Source organism: Microcaecilia unicolor, chromosome 10 (genome assembly GCF_901765095.1).
Source record: "Microcaecilia unicolor chromosome 10, aMicUni1.1, whole genome shotgun sequence".
NCBI lineage: Eukaryota > Metazoa > Chordata > Amphibia > Gymnophiona > Siphonopidae > Microcaecilia > Microcaecilia unicolor.
In genome coordinates, this window is record NC_044040.1 from 159,168,254 (window position 1) to 159,189,683 (window position 21,430).

Here is a 21,430-nt window from a genome sequence, read left to right on the forward strand (position 1 = left end):
AACGTCAGACTCACCGGTCTATAATTTCCCTGATCTCCTCTGGAACCTTTTTTAAAAATCGGCGTTACATTGGCCACCCTCCAATCTTCCAGTACCACGCTCGATTTTAAGGATAAATTACATATTTCTAACAATAGCTCCACAAGCTCATTTTTCAGTTCTATCAGTACTCTGGGATGAATACGATCCGGCCCAGGAGATTTGCTACTCTTCAGTTTGTAGAACTGCCCCATTACATCCTCCAGGTTTACAGAGAATTCATTAAGTTTCTGCGACTCAGCTTCTAATGCCATTTCCGGCTCCGGTATCCCACCCAAATCTTCCTCGGTGAAGACCGAAGCAAAGAATTAATTTAATCTAGTGGTCCAGCTTCCTGCTTTTAATATACTCAGTTCAATAATGCAGCCCTGAATCATAAATTGGCTCAAACTTAATCAGTTCACTGTGTGTTTTAGTATTTCAAACAGCTTCAATATGTTCTGCAGGAGGAGCAGTACAGTAAAATTTAAATAAACAATCGCAGTATATCTCGCTGCCATTTGTCAAACTAATTGATTTTGACAAGTGACATGCCCACTTCTGGGTTCTCAGCAAATCAGAATCGAGGACATGTCTAAGCCACACCTACTCCCCATCCCATTCGATGACATCATGGATATATCATAGCCCTCCCCCTTTGCATAACCATGCCCCTTGTCCTGCCTTATTTGTATAGGCCTGCCCCAAACCTGCCTCCTTTTTGTATATTCCCGCCACAACCCCACCTCTTTTGGTGATATGGGAAGTGATATAGCCACACCCCCTTTTCCAAGTTGGCATCTACCACTGGGCATACATCACTTCCTATTTCCACTATGAGCAACCATCTTGGATGGGGTCACGTGATGGGAAATGATGTCAAATGCTCTGCCAACAACTCCCCCTACAGCCATGGAGGAATGTGTGCAGCTTAACCTTTCTTCCTTTCTTCTCACAGGAAAGAAAATAGGCATTTAAGCCTTCAGAATTTTCTTTTCAAAAGGATCTGTTTTTTTTCACAACACGAAGCAGCAAAACAAAGCCGTTTTAATATTAACTTTCAGAAGAAACCTTTGGGGAGGGGACTTGTCAGGCTTTCAATACACACAGACTTTCACTGTTTGCATTTAATTATTTTCATTGCTACTTCTTTTTTTCTTTCTTTTACTGGTGTTAAAGGGCACAGCCTTTTACCACCAGCTTTTTTAGAACAGCCAATCTCCCAAACAGCAGAAGAACAGCTGTTTCTTTTTTTTTCATTATATATTCCACATGATGTTGCCTAGATTTTTTTTACATTTATGATTCTTAATAAAGCATTGCTTTGCTACTATTTTTATTTAAAAGAAAAAAATAACTTTACTTATCTGTAACTTTCCCTGTCGATTTAAAATACACGTTTTCATATGTGATTTTTCCCTAGTTTTGTCACATGTAGAGGTGGGGAGGGGCAGGGGTACAGCGTGATGTTAACATCTTTTTTAAAACAGATGGACTTGCAAACAACATAAACTGTGTGGTTTCTTCAGAAGGTTAATCTTAAATCGGCTTTGCTTTAACTGCCTGCTGCCTTGTGTTGTGAAAAAACAGATCCTTTTGAAAGGAAAATTCTGAAGGCTAAAATGCCTGTTTTCTTTCCTGTGAGAGAAAAGATTAAGCTGCATATTTTCCTCCATGGCTGGAGGTGACGTTAGACATAATTTCTCCTCATGTGAACCTCCTTTTTTGGCTTAGTGAAGGACGTCCATGTTAGGCACTTTAGGACGTCCCTGACGAGCAGGATGGGCTTTTTTTCAAGGGTGCTTGATTATGCTCCTCCTCCAGGTCTCAGCCAATCACAGCGCGTTTAGCTGTCACTGGTGTCAGCTAAATGTGCTGTGATTGGCTGAGAGGCCATGGGGGGGGGGGGGGCTCACAATCATCCATTAGCCCTCTCTTCAGCTGCTGACGAAGGTAAAAATGCCTCAAAGGAAGATTTAAAACAGAAGAGCGAGAGTAAAAATTAAGAAGTATGATGTCCTTTTTTTTTCTTTTAGTGAAGGACATCCTTGGCATGCGCAGAGCAGCCAGCATAACGCTTGGCTGTTATGCGCATGCTCGACTGGCCGACTGGCTTCCAAGCGAATAGAGAATGCAAGTGAGCTACAATGAGCGGCTCATTTGCATTCCATTTCCTTGATGCATGGCCGTTCCCTACCGATTCGCTATGGAATCGGTAAGGGAAGGGCTCTTCTGAGGACCTTAGTGCATCTACCCCTGAGAACAGGAGATGGCATAACGTCAGAAAGTTGAAGCCACTTCTATGTTTCCCCATCCCTGCACAGCTGTCATTCTGCGTACACTCAAAATAAAGCAAACAAACCTATGAGCTGCTGCATCCACATTAGCATTCTTTATTGTTGGTAGCATTTTTATATAATCTCACTTATTTTTTCAAATATGCCAGCTTGTTCAGCTTATGGATGCACACAAAGTATAATACCGGAATAACTTTTCATAGGTAGAGTAGTAATTTGTTACAAACCATAATCAGTGTGTTATTTAGAGGGGACACCCTTGCAGAGATTTTTTTCTCCTGGTAAAGGGCCACTAAAACATACGAGAATAAGGTGCTCAATATTCAGAGTTTCTATATTTATTTATTTATGGTATTTATATCCCGTATTAAATGTGAATTAGGTTGAAACCTGGGAGCATTTAAAATCTTTTTTTTTCCTGTGCCTAAATCAAAAGAGAAAAATGGTTTGTGGGAACTTTCTCCTTTTGTTTTGTGGAATGCAGTGATGTATTATAAAAATGCACTTAATATTGTTTGTTACTACTATTTAAAAGAAATATATTAAATAATGAGGGCAGAGCTACCTTCATGCAGAAGTCTAGAGTCAGTCTAGTCAGTCTAAATATGTTTGTATCCCACATTTTCCCACCTATTTGCAGGCTCAATGTGGCTTACATAGAACCGGAGATGTGATTGCAGTCTCCGGTGTAAACAAATACAGAGTGGGTTTTAATGCCTCTATATAAGTCGTTGGTGAGGCCCCTGGAGTATTGTGTTCAGTTCTGGAGGCCGTATCTTGCAAAGGATGTAAAAAGAATTGAAGCGGTGAAAAGAAAAGCTACGAGAATAGTACGGGATTTGCGTTACAAGACGTATGAGGAGAGACTTGCTGACCTGAACATGTATACCCTGGAGGAAAGGAGAAACAGGGGTGATATGATACAGACGTTCAAACATCTGAAAGGTATTAATCTGCAAACGAAACTTTTCCGGAGATGGGAAGGCTGTAGAACTAGAGGGCACGATACGAGATTGAAGGGGGGCAGACTGAAGAAAAATGTCAGGAAGTATTTTTTCATGGAGAGAGTGGTGGATGCTTAGAATGCTCTCCCGCAGGAGGTGGTGGAGAGGAAAACTGTAACGGAATTCAAACATGCGTGGGATAAACATAAAGGAATCCTGTTCCGAGGGAATGGATCCTCAGAAGCTTAGCTGAGATTAGGTGGCAGAGCCGGTGGTGGGAGGCGGGACTAGTGGTTGGGAGGTGAGGATATTGCTGGGCAGACTTATACAGTCTGTGCCAGAGCTGGTGGTTGGGAGGCAGGGATAGTGCTGGGCAGACTTATACGGTCTGTGCCCTGAAAATGACAGATACAAATCAAGGTAAGGTATACACAAAAAGTAGCACATTTGAGTTTATCTTGTTGGGCAGACTGGATGGACCGTGCAGGTCTTTTTCTGCCGTCATCTACTATGTTACTATGTTATGTAAGATAAAGTTCATGTGGTACTGCCACATGAGATAAGGTAAAAGTTCAGGTGATATAGCCACATTTGGGGCATCGTACATGGAAGAATTGTGTTGTGTCCATACCTTATTTTGGTTTTGTTGTGTTGCAGTGGTCAGGCATTTATGTTGGGTTGGTAGGGTATGCCTTTTTAAACAAACAAGTTTTTAATGTTCTCCGGAAGTGTAGGTGGTCGTATGTAGTTTTCAAGGCTTTTAGAAATGCGTTCCACAATTGTGTGCTTATATAGGAAAAACTGGATGTGTAAGTTGATTTGTATTTGAGTCCTTTGCAACTAGGGTAGTGCAGGTTTAGATAGGTTCGTGATGATTTTTAAATATTTCTAGTTGGTAGGTCAATCAGGTCTGTCATGTATCCCGGGGCTTCACCGTAGATAATTTTGTGAACCATTGTGTTGGGAACCATTGTGCAGATTTTGAAAGCAGAACGTTCTTTGATTGGGAGCCAGTGTAGTTTTTCATGGAGGAGTTTAGCGCTATCAAATCGGGTTTTTCCGAGGATAAGCCTGGTTGCCGTTTTCTGAGCGGTCTGAAGTTTCTTTAATGTTTCTTCTTTACATCCCGCATAGATTCCATTGCAGTAGTCTATGTGGCTTAGCATCATTGATTGTATCAGATTGCAAAATGTTTCCTTTGGGAAGAATTGTTTCACGCGTTTGAGTTTCCACATTGAGTAAAACGTTTTCTTAGTTGTGGATATTACTTGTTTCTCTAGTGTTAGGTTGCGGTTTAATATAACTCCTAGGATTTTCAGGCTGTCTGAGATAGGGAGGGTGTGATCTGGAGTATTGATAATTGTGGGGTTGTCCGCGCTGTGTTGGGATGAGGCAACAAGACATTTTTTTTCTTTGTTGAGCTTTAGTTGAATGCATTTGCCCAGGAGTCCATGATGTTCAAGCTGCTCTTGATTTCATTGGTGATTTCTGTCAGATTAGATTTGTAAGGAATGATATTGTGATGTCGTCTGCATATATGAAAGGGTTCAGGCCTTGGTTGGATAGGGTCTTGGCTAAAGGGGTCATCATTAGATTGAAGAGGATTGGTGATAGCTGTGATCCTTGTGGTACTCCGCAGTCTGCTTTCCACGGTGATGATGTGGTTGAGTTTGATTTTACTTGATATTTTCTTGTGGTTAGGAAACCTTTGATCCAGCTACCACCAATCCCGAACTTATCTAGTAATCTTAATAGTATATTGTGATTTACCATGTCGAATGCACTAGACATGTCGAATTGAAGGAGGAGGATGTTTTTGCCTGTTGCTATTTCCTACTTGAATTTGGCTAGGAGAGTGAGTAGTACTGTTTCTGTGCATTTATTACCCAAATGCAAACACAATTATAATGTTAATTAATAAGTTTTGGATGTTACTGAATTCTATTATTCTGTCTGATTGTATTTCCAGTTTTGGCACAGTATAAATCATCACAAGGACAAAATATAAGAAAACAGATGGACTGCATTAGGGGTTTATAGCTCATTTAGTTCAACAAATGATCTGCATGAAAGAAAATATTTATTTTTATTATTTTGACTTATGAAAATTGTCCCTGAAACATGCTCAAAACAGAATAATCCATTTGTACAAAAGAGATGACGTGAAGATGTGATTCCATGTGCCCCAATGAAAGGAGAGTTTAATTTTACTTCCAGTTTTAATAACACCGGGCTTCCCAAGGCAGATTACAACAACGGTTAAGATGAACCCATCAGTAAACAGGATATCCTCACTGAAATTTGGCCATGTACTATTGTATTGTGTAGAAAAATTAGCACAAAATACAGCCTTTATTAGTGCAGTTTCCACCAGCTACAATAATTTTTGAAGCTGCTTTAGTGATGATCGGTTTTGATTTTATGATGCTTATATCTACATATGGGATGCTTTCAAGATAAATTAAAAGCTGTAAATAAGTAAAATTAAAAAAAATCTTTTGTCCTTCAACTTTTAAGGGACTGCCTATCCAATTAGAACAGCTTTTGACTTTTTACAGATGAAACTCACATAGGCAGTCCGTTATTTCAATAGCATTTTGCTATTATTTTGGGTGTAATTGTGACTCTGCCTACTGAGAGCAAGCTACGCCTACTGGCTTCAACCCATATAGCCTCATACCATCTCTTGTTCTCATTCGAACCTCCTTGGTAGCCACCATGTTGGAGAAAGGGGTGTGGCTATAACATTACTTCCCGTGGCTTCACTAAAACAGCATGGTAATTCAAATAAGGCGGGGCATGGGCCTTGGTCTTAGAAAAGGGATGATGCTATGATGTCTTATTCGATGATATCATCAAATAGAGCAGGGAGTGGTTGTGGTTTGGGTGGAATGAGTGATGCTTGGACATCTCCTCACTTCTGATTACCTGAGAACCCAGAAGTGGGCGTGTCACCTGTCAAAATCAATTAGTTTGACAAATGCCGGTTAGAGAGCCAGCTCTCTCCTCTCCAATCTGTCCAAAATTCTGCGGCATGACTTATTTTCCGCCAGAATCGTTATACCCACACTAGTCCGCTCCTCAAGTCACTTCACTGGCTCCCTGTCTGCTTCCGCATTCAGTTTAAACTTCTCGTACTGATCTTTAAATGCATCCACTCTGCAGCCCCCCATTACCTCTCCACTCTCATCTCTCCCTACATTCCTCCCCGTGAACTCCGCTCACTGGACAAATCTCTCTTGTCGTCCCCCTTCTCCTCCACTGCTAACTCCAGGCTTCGCTCCTTTTATCTCACAGCACCTTATGCCTGGAATAGCTCCATCTCTACCTATTTTCAAATCTATGCTGAAAACCACCTTTTCATTGCTGCTTTTTAGCTCCTAGACACTACTTAATTGCCCTCCCCTTGTCCCTTCCTTCCTTCTTACCCATTACTTCCCTCACCCGTAACTGTCTTGTCTGTCTGTATTATTTAGATTGTAAACTCTTTTGAGCAGGGACTGTCTCTTTGCATCAGGTATTCAGCGCTGTGTGCATCTGGTAGCGCTATACAAATGCTAATAATAACAATAATAGATATGCTACCAACAATAAGATATAATTTTACCCCAGTATTCCATTTGACTCTCCTGTCTTATATTTCCCTTCACCCTTCCTACGGAACGCTTTCCATTGGGTAAGTTGCTCTCATCTGTGCCCTCCTCCTGTCTCACTAACTCCAGACTCCTTTCCTTCCATCTTGCTCTCCACATGCCTGGAACAGAATTATTAAGCTGGTATGACTCTGTCTCTAGTCCTATTCAAATCCAGGCTAAAAGCTACTATTCACCTGTTTTAATAACTATGTTGTTTAATAATTCCCATGATAAATGAAACTCATCTCTTATTTGTCCTGTTTGACTTGGAAAGACTAAGCTCTGCCAATCAGGGACTGTCGCTTACACTTATGTATAGGTCTACAAATGTCTAATAACACTATAGAAGTGAGAAGTAGTAATAGTAGTAGTGGTCCTTTTCCCAGCGTGTTTCTGAGATGCCTATATCTGAAACTGCATGTGCTATTGCTGTTATAAAATACTAGTGCAAGTTCACAGTTATGCACCTAATTTCAGGTGCAAGCACCTATGCTAACTGAGTGGTAGGTTTGCATGCTTACACCTAACTGCTAGTATTCTGTAGCCTGTGAGCAAGCAGTGGGCATACTCTTATCCCACCCATGCCCCTCCCAGGTCCATACCAGCTTTGTGTACATGTACTATGGATTTTTCATACACAACTTTTAGAGTACCTGCTTAGTTACATGTATAATTGCTAATTAGTGCCAATTACCTCCAATAATTAGTTAATGCCAATTAGCTAAGTATTAAATTATTTGTATTACTGATAGTATTCTATAACTTGCACGTGCAACTTTTCATGCTAAACATAAAATTGTGCATGAAAATTTACAGAACTAGGGTGTGACCTTGCACTGAACCTCATGTTGACTGTGCAGTAAACCACATGCTAACTGCTAATGCAGAGCCACATTATGGGGATTTGTCATAATTTAGCAGTTACTGTGTGGTAAACAGCATGTTAAGTGCCTTTTGTGTCAGGGTGTGGCTTGGGCAGAGAGTGGGTGTACAAGGCAGTTCATACACTACACATACTGTGTGCTGATGAGCATGGAGTTAACGCAGGAACACAATTTGCCTCCTAAACAGCAGATGCTAAGTTACATAGTAACATAGTAGATGACGGCAGAAAAAGACCTGCACGGTCCATCTAGTCTGCCCAACAAGATAAACTCATATGTGCTACTTCTTGTGTATACCTTACCTTGATTTGTATCTGCCATTTTCAGGACACAGACCGTAGAAATCTTGCCCAGAACTAGCCCCACCACCCAAACACCAGCCACGCCTCCCAATCCCAGCTAAGCTTCTGAGGATCCATTTCTTCTGCACAGGATTCCTTTATGATTATCCCACGCATGCTTGAATTCCGCTACCGTTTTCATCTCCACCACCTCCCGCGGGAGGGCATTCCAAGTTCTTCTGCATTAACCGGGAGCAGGTACCTCATGTTAATATGAGTGTTAAAATATGATCTGTGATAGAATATACTGGGAATGCCTCACATTATATTTGTTGCCTTTGCATGATAAAGTCCCACAAAGCCACGGTAACTTCAAATTGTAACACAGTTTTAAAAGAGCCCCATAGATATGGATAGATATAGATAAGTAGGTAAGCTTGATTTTGTTGCTAGGGAAAAATGGTTGACGCTGTTCTAGAAGAAAAAATTACTGACTGTATATGCTTAGCAACAGCTTAATTGGAATGAGTCAGCATGAGTTTAGCAAAAGGGAGTGCTGTACCAATTTATTATAATTAAGTGTAAACAAATGTGTGGATGGAGGTAAGCCATTACACAAACTTCCTCAAGAGAGTCTCTTAAGGAAATAAAAGTCAGGAGCTAGGAAGCAGTGCCCTATTGTATCTTGAAAACCAGTTAAACAAGTTTCAAGTTTTTATTAACATTTGATATACCACTTGACTAGCATTTTCTTCTGAACAATTTACAATATTCAATGGAGAGATCATCGCAGAAAATTCAGGAAAAAAACACAATTGCTGCTAAACATGAGAGAGCTGCCATCGGACACAAAGGCTAGGAACTATGATGGATAAGCATCTTGAAATAGTGAAGTTTTCAAGGCAGATTTAAGCTGCCCTAGGGTTTTCTTGAGCTTTAGAGGGAGAGGGTGTTCCACAGCATTCGACCTAAAAGTAAAAATTTGTGAGTGGATAAAGTTATGATGAATGGCACGAAGAGAGGGGACTGTATGATTATTTGCCTGCGAAGAACGGAGAGTCCTAGTGTGAGAGTAGGGGACAAGTAGGCAAGAGAGAGAGGAGAGTACCAGAGTAAAAGACTTTTGGGCTCATTTTCGAAAGAGAAGGACGCCCATCTTTTGACGTAAATCTGAAGATGGACGTCCATCTCACAGAAACTTCCAAATCGGTGTAATCAAAAGCCAATTTTGGACGTCCCCAACTGCACTCCGTTGCAGGGACGGCCAAAGTTCAAGGGAGCGTGTCAAAGGCATAGTGAAGGCAGGACTTGGGCGTGCCTAACACTTGGATGTCCTTGACCCATAATCGAAAGAAAAAAAGAATGCCCCTGATGAACACTTGGACGACTTTACCTGGTTGTGTTTTCCTTACAACCAAGGCACAAAAAGGTGCCCGAAATGACCAGGTGACCACTGGAGAGAATCTGGGATGACCTCCCCTTACTCCCCCAGTGGTCACTAACCCCCTCCCAGCCTCAAAAAATGTCTTTCAAAATACTGATTTCCAGCCTCAGATGTCATACTCAGGTCCATGACAGCAGTATGCAGGTCCCTGGAGCAGTTTTAGTGGGTGCAGTGCACGTCAGACAGGCGGACCCAGCACCAATACCACCCCCCACCTGTTACGTTTGTGGAGGAAACAGCGAGCCCTCCAAAACCCATCACAAACCCACTGTACCCACATCTAGGTGCTCCCCTTCACCCGTAAGGGCTATGGTAGTGGTGTACAGTTGGGGGTAGTGGGTTTTGGGGGCTCAGCACACAAGGTAAGGGAGCTATGTTCCTGGGAGCATTTTATGAAGTCCACTGCAGTGCCCCCCTAGGGTGCCCGGTTGGTGTCCTGGCATGTCAGGGGGACCAGTGCATTACAAATGCTGCTCCTCCCATGACCAAATGGCTTGCATTTGGTCGTTTCTGAGATGGACGTCCTTGGTTTCGAAAATCAGAAACGTCCATGTCTAGGGACATTCAAATCCAGGGACGGGAAAATTTAAAGATTTGAACGTCCCTGACCGGATTTTCAAAATGAAAGATGGACGTCCATCTTATTTCAAAAATACGGGTTTCCCCACCCCTGGATTGGATCGTTTTGCAAGGACGTCCAAATCGAAACTTGGACGTCCCTTTTGAAAATGCTCCTCTTTGTGAACCAGAGGTGAAACAGTGCACTGAGGGGTTAGGTTGAGATGTAGAGTGAGCTAGTCGCTACCATGTGCCAAAAACAGCCAGCACCAGGGCTGCTTGGGGGGGGGGGGGGGGGGGGCAAAATTGCCTGGGCCAAGCCTCGAAGTGGGGCCCAACACTGTGCTGCTGTGTTGGAAATAAAAATCGCTGGTTTCCATTTAAAGTTTTGTGGCATGGTGCTGTGCTGGCGCAAGGCGGTGGAGCAGGCAGAAGGCTGCCTGCAGTTCATTGGTTTCCTGAAACTTTCCTCCTGTTCCGCATTATTGCATTAACGCTGCGCTGCTGTTGCAAGTCCTCCGTCTGGTATCAAGTTGTGTCATCCTTCCTTCCTGCCTCTCTGGCACGTGCCGCATGGCTGTACCCTGTGGCTCTCCGTGATGTACTTTCTCTTGGCTCCTGCCCTGCGGTTGCTCCAATCTACCATATCCGGCCCAGCTAACTGTACTAGTGGTGCAGGGCTATGGTGCAGGTGGTCTCACAACTCCCGAGTCACTCCAAGTCCCGGCCAGGACATGAAACAGGAGACAGACAAACCATAATTTTTTTGTATGGTAAATGATTTTCCATTTCCTGATCTTGATCATTCTGACTGTAAAGACTGACTCCCAGTCCCTCCCTCCCCCCATGTCAATCTTGTATCCAGTCCACTTACTTCAGATTAAACTCTGAGGAGAAGATGATAGTCCAGAGGAGGAGTATGGGTGGGGGTTGGAAGAAGCGTAGGGCAAAAAGGGTCCAGTTGTTAAGGCTTCAACCCTAGCCAATTTGAGAAGGGTGTGACAGCCAAGAGACTAAATTCATTTTCTCAATTTTCCACAACTCCAGCTGGTCCTTACAGGTCTCATTTGCAAAGGCAACAGAAATCTCAGAGTTCAGATCCACAACGTCCATCTGTGCCTCACTGGATCTTATAGGTGTTATGCTGCTATGAAGATGAGCATTATGCTGAGGCTTTTTCCGCCATGTGATTTTTTTTATATATAGATGTTAGTATTTACTAGAAATTCTGATTCATAAGTGAGGATAGTAGCACATTATTTATATTTTGGTTTAGTACCTCACTCCCTTCCAATTTTGATAGTGAATACTATTACTGCTTTTATTGTTCTACCAATGGGTAATTAGTAGCCAAGAACAAGATGACTAGTTTATGAAATGTGTTTGGTGTTGATATGAATAAAAATAGGAAAGCTTGCTGGATCTAGTTCACGAGACACACCACGCTAGGGAATTTTAATGGAAAAAAAAATATGCACAGCTTTCAATCTACTGCCTCCTATTGCTCTCCTAGGTTTGCCAGAAAGGTAATATCAACATGAGTTATCATCATAAATCAGAATCTGAAAAATGTTGCGAGAAGAAAAAATATGATGAAGCTAAAAAGAGCCAGCAGTTCCTTCAGAGTTTAGGGTTTTTGTTTGCAATAAAGAAAGTTTAAGATGATATTCACATGCCAAGTATATCAACAACAGCAATGGTAAAAGAAGAAACAGAGGCTCAAGTTTCATTTGAAACTGAGTTACAAAGTCCGGCTGATGAAGGACAAGCTCAATCTGCTACTTCGCTGAATATAAACATTGATACTAATACATTTGATGCAGGAACTCTTACAAAAAAAAAAATTCTCACAATGCAGGAAATAGAAGAAACAGTAGAGAGAGAGAGGTCCTCAGCCTCACCCCCATATTTGTGACTTCCCTAGAGATTTGGAAAATCGGCAATTCCCAACATCAATCCTCGAAATCAAGCTACAAAATGGGGAAATTGTACTGAGGAACTGGTTAGTGTGGAGTACTGCAAAACAGATATGGGTTGTCGCCTTTTCTTAACTCTCAATCAAAATGTTTGTCTCACATTGTCATCAATTTCTGGCTTCCAAAAAAACCTCAAATGGAAAAAGCTATAAAAGAAAGTTCCATAACATCAGGAAAGTTCAGAACACAAAAAATGCTATGTCATGTGGCACACGCATGAATGTGGTTTGAAAACTAGCCGAAACATAGAGCATCCTTTGCAGAACGGTATAGAGAATAAAGCGTATTTCTGGAAACAGATACTCCGGAAACTTCTTGATGTTACATTTTCTTAGCACATCTGCCAGGTATTTTGAATTCACTTGAAGAAATGGAAAATCTAAACTTTAGACCTGAGACCGTATTTGAAATTGACGGACTGCAGACATATATGAAACCATTTCAATGTGTCCTTATGTGCTCTCTCTGGCTTAAGGTTTTGATGGAAATAGATTACCACAACAAAGTGGCAAGCAAAGAAATGTTCATTAGAAATTGAAATAAAAAAACATTTGGAACTTAATATCAAACTTGAAAGTTATTACAGAAAATTGAAGTGCCATTTTGAAAAGAAAGCAAACTGGTTGCTGAAAATATAGGTTTCAACATGGAATTTCCACATGTTGAAACCACATATTAGGAAAAGAAAAAGAATGGCCAATGAATCACATCAATCAATCATGAAGAATGGTTCAAAAATGTCTTTTATGTTTTGATTGATTGTGTTGTTGCAAATATAACAGTGCGATATGAAGCATGTGTGAAACTTCATAAAACGTTCAGTTTCCTTTGGCTGTATCTCCTTTTATCTGATGAAGAAATAGAAGAAATTAACCTTTTGCACCAAATACAGCACTGATGTTTCTTCTTCAGCATTGTTTGAAGAAATAAAATGCTTAAAAGCAATTCACATGGCCAATATTGGAAATGACCCAATGGAGCCGCTTGAACTATTGAACAAGTTAAAGTGTTTGAATCTGTTCTCACTGTTTCCAAATGTCTATATTGCTTTACACATATTTTGTACCAGTATCTGTGGCTCAAGCTGAACGATTATTCAGCACCTTGATAAGAGTAAAAAGCACGCTTCGATCAACAGTGGGGCAGCAGAGACTCAGTAGTTTAGGATTGCTTGCCATTGAAGCTGAATTAGGAAGACTCATCAACTTTGACACTGTCAGAGAAACATTTGCCAACAACAAAGCTCTCAAAGCATTCCTCCACTAGAATACAATCACAGTCTGTCTCTTACGTATTCTATATTTATTTATTTATAACATTTATATCCCACAATATAATTATTACAATATATTAAATTATAGATATTATCAAGATTTTTTCTTTTGACTTATATGTGTGTATGTGTGTGTGTGTGTGTGGGGGGGTGCTTAAGATTGTTTGCCCTGGGCCTGGCTTTGTCTCTTGGTGGCCCTGACCAGCATACTAAAGATCCCGTGCTCTAGTGCCAAGGGAGGGGAGGGTTTATCAGCCAGTCTTCCTCTTCACCACTTCTCCCTTGAAGAGTTGCCTCCATTACTGCTTTGGGGGGGGGGGGGGGGGGGATAAAGCCACCAAGTCTGCTTTTTCTCATCACTCAGCGCTTCCACCATTACCAATAGAGGGAGAGCGCGAGTCAACAGTTCTCTTAAGTCTTTCTCCCTCCACATGTCCTGAAGACTTCCTGCTAGTATTGTAGGCAAAACGTGAGCTCACCCACTTCCTTCTCTTCCCTAGGAAACCCAAATGCATTGGGAAAGAGAGAGAGAACTGGCCAGTGATTTTTCCTTGAAGATGTCTTGTTGCCACAGGTAGAGGAGAGAGGACATATTAGAGGAAAATGGTGATAGTGAACAGTTTGCAGGGGGGGGGGGGGGGGGGAATGGAAGAGGGTAAGAACAGGAGGAAGGAGGATTAATGCAAGTGACTATAAGAGAGAAGAATACAGGAGTAAGAGGGACTTGACAGTACTCAAGAGAAGGGGGGGGGGGGCAAAGGAGAGATCTCTGGTGGAATTAGAAGAAAATAATGTAATGAGATTATGATTTGGGAGACAGTCCTAAGAAGAGGGTCGGGAAAGGTGGGGGGGGGACAGAATTCAGGATGAAAGAGGGTAGATGAGTGCACACATATAAGGAGAGAGGTTGCAAGGACATTAGAGGAGAGAGTGGTAGGACAGAGAGTGTTGCAGAAAGGTGAAGAGAGCAAGGGGAGAGGTATGTATGGGAGGAAAAAGGTGAAGAAAGGGTTAGGAAAAAGTGGAGGTAAAGGAAGGAGAGGAGGGTGGCATATTAGAAATTGAAGGGATAAAGCACTATTGAAAAATACCCCATAGAAAGAGTCAGAGTGAGAATGAGGCAAATCTGAAACAGAAAAGAAAACAGAAGGCACCAGAGACATAGATATTACAAAAGAATGGGAAGAAACGGAGAAAAAATATTGTTAGGAAATTAAGCCAGAGACAGTGAAGACTGGAAGTGTATTTTATTGCTTGAAAAAGAAAAGAAATGAGCTAATCAATTGAAAACATCCTCATTCCTAATTCAGTGTGTAATGTCTTGGATGTATCACCCATGTAGAGAGAATTTATAAGTAGGAAAATGCTGAATTTAATTCATTGAATTTTGGCTTTATCTGGCACACACAGTTGCTCTACAGAACATACCCTCCAGCACTGATAATTTATATTGAGTCCTTATAATTTGTGGTAATAATATCAGAAAATTGCTGGCAGGGTCCTTTCTCTTTTTTCCATTGACCTCAATCCTTTGTTCCCCCTGCAGCCCCCAATACCAATTTGCAGCCGGTGGAAGTACCTGGCAGGAGAAGAACAGAGCAGCCATCTCATCCACCCACACACCATACTATTAAACTCCTGAGTTCAACCTATGCAGCACAGGACCAGTTTCATGGTAGAAACTACCCGGGACTCCGGTATCTTTCGAGACCCATCAGCCCCGTGCAGTCAGACTTGAGAGTGAAGCCAGCTGAGGAAAAGGTAGATGCAGGTAAGAAATACTGCTGTCCTCCTGCTAGTGGGAGGAAGATAGGGGAAGAGGGGAAAAAGTGCATGTGTGTGTAGAGCCTATGCATCAGTCCTATATGAAAATATTTAGCAATACTTTAGGGGGTAATTCTGTGAGGGGGCGCATGGTTTGAGGGTGATTCTAAAAATGGAATCCTCCATGTTGCCACTCCCAAGTGTTGCCTAGTAGGAGCCTGTTCCGCAATTGAACCTAAGTGCCTAGGTTCCCTTATAAAATACTAGAGTAACCCAGTAGTGATGCACTTAATATTTAGATTCATACATCTGTGCCAGCCATATATATCTGATGTGGCAGCACCACAAGTAACTTGCAGAATTCTGTAAGCTATGTGCAGAAGTGGGAAGCCGCCCCTATACTCCACCCCTGTATACACCTCTCTTGCCAATACGTGCTATGCAAGACAGAAGTATATTTACAGAATAGCGCTTAGGTGGAATATTGGCATATGCTAGCATTCTAAACATTTACATGTATAATGCACATGTAATAGTTATTACCTATTTACAGAATTGCCCTGTGTGTGGGGTATTTTAATCAACATTTTTTTTTTTTTTGGGGGGGGGGGGGTTAGCTTACACTTTTTTTTAGTAGCAGCTCAAAGTGTACATTCAGGTACAGTAGGTATTTCCCTTTCACCAGAGGACATACAATCTAAGCAAGTCTTTTACTAAAGATCAAATTTAGTTAAAGACCCTCCTAAGTTTGTATCTGAGGCAATGGAGGGTTAATTGACTCATTCAAGTTCATAAGGTTTGAATCAGGCTTTGCTGGTTGTCAGCTCAGTGTTCCAACCATTAGGCTGCTGTTCCATTCCAAATAGGCCTCTCTTACTAAACCGCGCTAGCAATTCCTGTTGTGACAAATGAGAAGAAGCCCATAGGAATCGGATGGGTTTCCTCTCATTTGCTGTGTGGGAATTGCTAGCGTGGTTTAGTAAAAATATGTTTTTAAAAACAGTTTATATCATAACTGGCTGTGCGGTTTATTACATTTGAAATATGGGTTTACAAATCTCAGTGGAAAAGTACAACTGTAGCATTAAAACAAGCATAAGTTATAATCTTTACAGAACTATACTCCTAAGTTATCAAAACTAAGTTGTTTATCTGTCAGAGGTGCAGTTTTTATTTCAGTTTGATGATGTGCCTCACAGTACTGCCTGAGGTAAATAAGAATAGCATAAAAATAAATACAGCTCTATTAGTAACTAAATTATAGTACATATTTTATCACTCCTTTTCTAAAGCTAAGTAATCAATACCTTCCCAAAACTATCAGTTCTAACACCCATCCCTGCATCATAACCATCTTACCAAATAATTTAGAGTCATTTTTGAAAAAAAACATCAAAATTGGGACAATTTAGAGAGGCATCTAAAAAGTAGGGCTGCATGTTAATCGCAGTTAACGCCACGATGAACACATTAATTATTAATCTTGGTTTAAAAATTTAATTGTGATTTAATAATCACGTGCTGCCTGGCATCACTCGCTTCCTCTTGGACCTTCCTGTGACTCTCACTCCCTTCTCGGACCTTCCTGCGGCCCTTGCTCCCGCTCCCCCCTGCCCACACCCGACGTCCTGCAGTATCTTTTGAAACAGCATGTTTTTGGCTCCACAGGCCAGTGGCAGCTGAACTGAAAGGCTGCCTGTGGCCTGGACCCTGCACCAGGCCTTTCCTCTGACCCGGCCTGCCCCTTCTGTAAACAGGAAGTTGTGTTAGAAGGGGCAGGCCAGGTCAGAAGGAAAGGCCTGGTGCAGGCAGCTTTTCAGTACGGTTGCCGCTGGCCTGTAGAGTCGAAGACTTGCTGTTTTGAAAAGGAACTGGGGAGGGGGGGGTATGGGTGTGGGCATTATATCATTAGATATTTCTAATTAAAACAAGCACTTAACTTGAGAAAACCTAAGTTGTTGGTAGCCCTTGAAAACTGGCAGTGTAGGCCAAGGAAATAAGCTATAATTTTCCCTTAATAATAAAAACCAAACCAGTTAAAATATTTAGATATACAAGTCCACAGTTAATTTTGTACAGTGTGAAAGCCCTATTTATTTCTTTTAGAATTCATTTGAAACATCTGGGGAACAGTTTTAAACTTTTCCACTTATTTGTTTCATTCCAAAGAGTATATATAATTGTTTTTTGATACCTAAGTGAAGTAGGCCATGTAGTTTTTTGTGATATTCTCCTAGAATTAACATTTAACAATCATAATAAACCTAAGCAGAGTGTTTAAATTCTGCACTCGAAATGTATAGGAAGATTTTACTATTAAAACGTTTGTTAGCATCCTCACAATAATTGACGAACACAGAGCAGACCTGCATGTTTTTATGAATTGCAGTGTTTACTTCCATGTGCAAAATGCTGCAAGTTTAGCGTCTCAAAATGCAACAAGAACATTATTTAAGTTCATTTCATATGTCTTGGTGGGGTGACAGCAGTGATTGTTGTACAGTAGATTTCCAGGCTAGTAGCTGGGTGCGTATCTGCTGTCACCATGGTAGACATGTTAGCAACCATGGTGTTATTAAACAGCACCTCCTCAGAGGCTCATCTATAGAAGCCTCATCTCTCGAGGGATCTGATTGCATGCCTGCCAGCTATGAATTCACTGCTGCTGTTACAGTAGTTCAAGAGTGAATTACCAGCATGCTCTTCAGGGGCCATATTATTGCAAAGCTCCAGTGTGTAAGGAGATCAAAAACAAGTGGGGGAAAAAGCACAAACAGAAGAGCTTTTAGGCACATTTGCACAAAAAGCGAAAGTGCCTATACTGTTGAGGACATAAACGTGTGGCCGAAGAAAGACAGAGCAAGAGCTGGTAGCGGCAGGTATTTGAAATTAGGCTTCAGTAACTGAATGCTTCTCTTGTCTCAGGGCTAGATGCACAGAAGTCGTCATTAGAGCCATTCCCTACCGAATTCCATAGCGAATCGGTAGGGAACGGCTGTGCATCAAGGAAAGTGAATGCAAATGAGCTACTCGTAAAAGAGTCGGAGAATCAGCCGGTCAACATGTGCAGAGCAGCAAAGCGTTATGCTGGCTGCTCTGCGCATGCCAAATACGCCTCAAGTGCCAAGTGCTCGTCAGGAGCGTCCTTTATGGACGTTCTTCACTGTAGTGTATTATAAAAAACAAAAAAATCACAGGCTCCGATGCTGCAGGCACCCGCTGCACCTACCATGGTACAAATAGAAGCAATTCTGGAGACTGTCATTAGGATTTTCATATGCCCAGCGCCATCTTCCACCCAATCACAGTGAAGGAAGCATTGAGCCGAGCTGAGCTAAACGCTTTTCCTCCTCCTGCGAGGTAACCCTGGCTCCGATGCTGCAGGCTCTCAGCTGAGAGACCCGGAAGTCACTGAGCCAATCACAGCGCGTTTAGCTGAGCTAAATGCATTGTGATTGGCTCAGAGACTTCCGGGTCTCTGAGCCAGTCACAACGCTTCTGCTAATGTGTTGGCTGAATTTCACTCATAGCAAGCAAGTGCAGTTTGGAAGTTGTTAGTCTTGAAAAGGTTCATGAATGGCAGAATAACAAATGTTCAAATAAATAAAAACGGGGAGAAAATAATAACTCCAATTTTAACAAAACTATTAGTGGGATTTGAACCTGCCACCGACCAGTGCTCTAACCACTCGGCCACAACTATACTTGCTTGGATGTCCCTCCCTTACTTCCAGGTCTCTCAGCTGAGTGAAGCAAGGGGCAAAAAGGACGTTTTTATTATTGCGGGGGGCTTTATTAAAAAAATCAAACAGGCTCCGATGCTGCAGGCTCTTTTTTGGACATCATTCAACCCTGGAATAATAAAAACGTCCTTTTTGCCCGTGCTTCACTCAGCTGAGAGACCTGGAAGTCTCTGAGCCAATCACAGCGCGTTTAGCTTGGCAGACCACGTTGTGATTGGCTCAGGGACTTCCAGGTCTCAGCTAAGTGAAGCACTGCCAAAAAAGACGTTTTTATTATTCCGGGGGTGAATGATGCCCAAAAAAGAGCCTGCAGCATCGGAGCCTGTTTGATTTTATTTTAATAAAGCTTCACTTAAAAAAAAAAAAAAAAGTCCATTTTGGCCGTGCTTCACTCAGCTGAGAGACCTGGAAGTAAGGGAGGGACATCCAAGCAAGTACAGTTGTGGCCAAGTGGTTAGAGCACTGGTCTTGTAATCCAGAGGTGGTGAGTTCAAATCCCACTAATAGTTTTGAAAAAGGATGAGCACTTGGATTTTTTTCCACTTTTTTAAGTTGTATGAAGTCTTTATTGAACATTTTTCAAAACAGCATTGATTTTTTTTTAATATAGTGAAGAACGTCCATAAAGGACGCTCCTGACGAGCACTTGGCTGTTTTTGCCCCCCCCCCCCCCCCCCAATCTTTTTTTTTGTTTTACATTTTAATAATTTTTCCAATCCCACACAGCCCCAACAAGAGGTACAGACCTCTCGTTAGATTTTCCAGTGTTAAAGCAATCGGAAAAGGTTAGTGCATCTCATTACAATAGGGTTTCTACACGATTTGCTCATCTGCATTCCTTTTTCGTTAGCTGCTTTAGTGCATACCAGGGTTTACTACTTGCTTGTTAAGGGCTCGTTAAATTTAGTGCATCTGGCCCTCAGTCTTTTGTTCTGTATACCTGTTAAGGGCTCTTTTACAAAACTGTGGTAAAATCTGGGCTTAGGGCATTCTAAGTTGGGACTTTCCTGGGTGCTAAAACCAGATTTACTGTGACATATTTGTAAGGCTTTTTTTTTTTTTTTTGTAACTTTGATGGTCATGCATTAATGTTCACATTAGCATGTTTAGCTGCAAAAAACTAAGGCGGGAGCACTTACCATCTCCTGTTTAGGAGGCACTAAGTGTTCCCTGTGTTAACCCTACGTTACCCAGTTTGTATGTGTTAATCCTAACATTCTAGTTGGATAATGGTACATAGCATGCCCTCTCCCAAAAAAAAAAAAAAAAAGCTAACATGGTAACTCCCACCTACCTATTTTACGGTAGTCTTTTGGCGCTCATTAACCATGTGTTAACGGGACCTTTTACTAAAGGGCATTAAGGCCTTAACTTTTTAATTTTAACTGTTTTTGTTAGTGTTGTTTTTTATTTCTTTATCATGAACAGTTTTTTGAATAAACTAAAATTGCGGTAACTACCCCTCCCCTCTATTCTTCGCTCTGTTCCATATTAGTTGTTAACGTAGAAATTGCCATAAATTAACTATTAGTGTAGGCTTTCCATTTTAACAATTAATGCCTCTTAGTAGGACCCTTAGAGTTGAAAAATTAATCTTTACACCTTACATTCCTCCCCTGATATTCAACTATTCTGTTATTGATCCTCTTTCTCACACTTATATCTCTGATTTGTCCACTAAACTGGATACTGTTACAGATTTGGTTTACTATTAACCATCTCAAGATAACCCATCCAAGTCTACTGCTGTGCTTTTTTTTTTTCTACTCTTCCTAGTCTGCCTAGCATCTGTCCCACTCCATTCCTCCCCCCCCCCCCCTGCGATTCTTGAAGGGGTAACAATTGATTTAACTCTTAGTTTTGATGCTCATGTTTCCAACTTCTTCTTTTTCTTCTTCTTCTTCAAAAAATCATTCTTTACTTTCCGACAATTTTGCTCTGTTTGTCCTATAGATACCATGGCACTGTGGCTCCTAGTCCTCTGCCTTGTCCTTTCTAGATTTGACTACTGTAATTTTGTACTCACAGACTTGAAATCTTCTCAAATGCTTCAAATTGCAATTAGTTAAAAAAATTGCTAAAAAAATACTACCGTAAAGCTTGTTAGGTAAGAAGAAATTTGACTGAGTCACTCCTCTACTCTGTAGTGAACGTTGGCTACCTGTCTCATGTCACACCTAAATAGACTCATGATATCCCACCAAGTTTTCTCCGTAGGCATTCCTTCACTTATTCCCTATACCTCTGCCCATACTCTGTGCTCAGCTCAATAAAATCTTCTCATTGCTTCCTACCATGTGGTTAAGTTTGAGACAACCTGTGCCTTTTGCATCAAAGTAGTTGTTCCGGCACTTTGGAGTAGACTTCCATTAGACTGAACATCTCCCTTCTGAAATTTAAGTAGGCACTAAAAATGACCCCCGCCCACCCCCCTGGATATTCAGCTGGCGTAAACTTGGATATTTAATGCTGAGCTGTTTCTGGTTTCATTTTTGACTGCGGCATCTTAACCAGTTAAGCCAGTATTCAGTGCTAACTGGTTTAAGCACATAGGACTAGATTCTATATATGGCACCAAAACAATTTCCACCTAGGTGCATTGTATAAACTGCG

General features: G+C 41.4%; 1 protein-coding gene across 1 annotated transcript in view; it reads left to right on the forward strand.

The window, feature by feature from the left end:
* CLSTN2 (calsyntenin 2) overlaps positions 1-21,430 on the forward strand; it is a 1,123,462-nt gene that overhangs the window by 200,688 nt on the left and 901,344 nt on the right. The window contains exon 2 of the mRNA XM_030216144.1: positions 14,857-15,081. Coding sequence (XP_030072004.1) covers positions 14,857-15,081 — 225 coding nt within the window. The remainder of the gene's footprint in view (positions 1-14,856; positions 15,082-21,430) is intronic.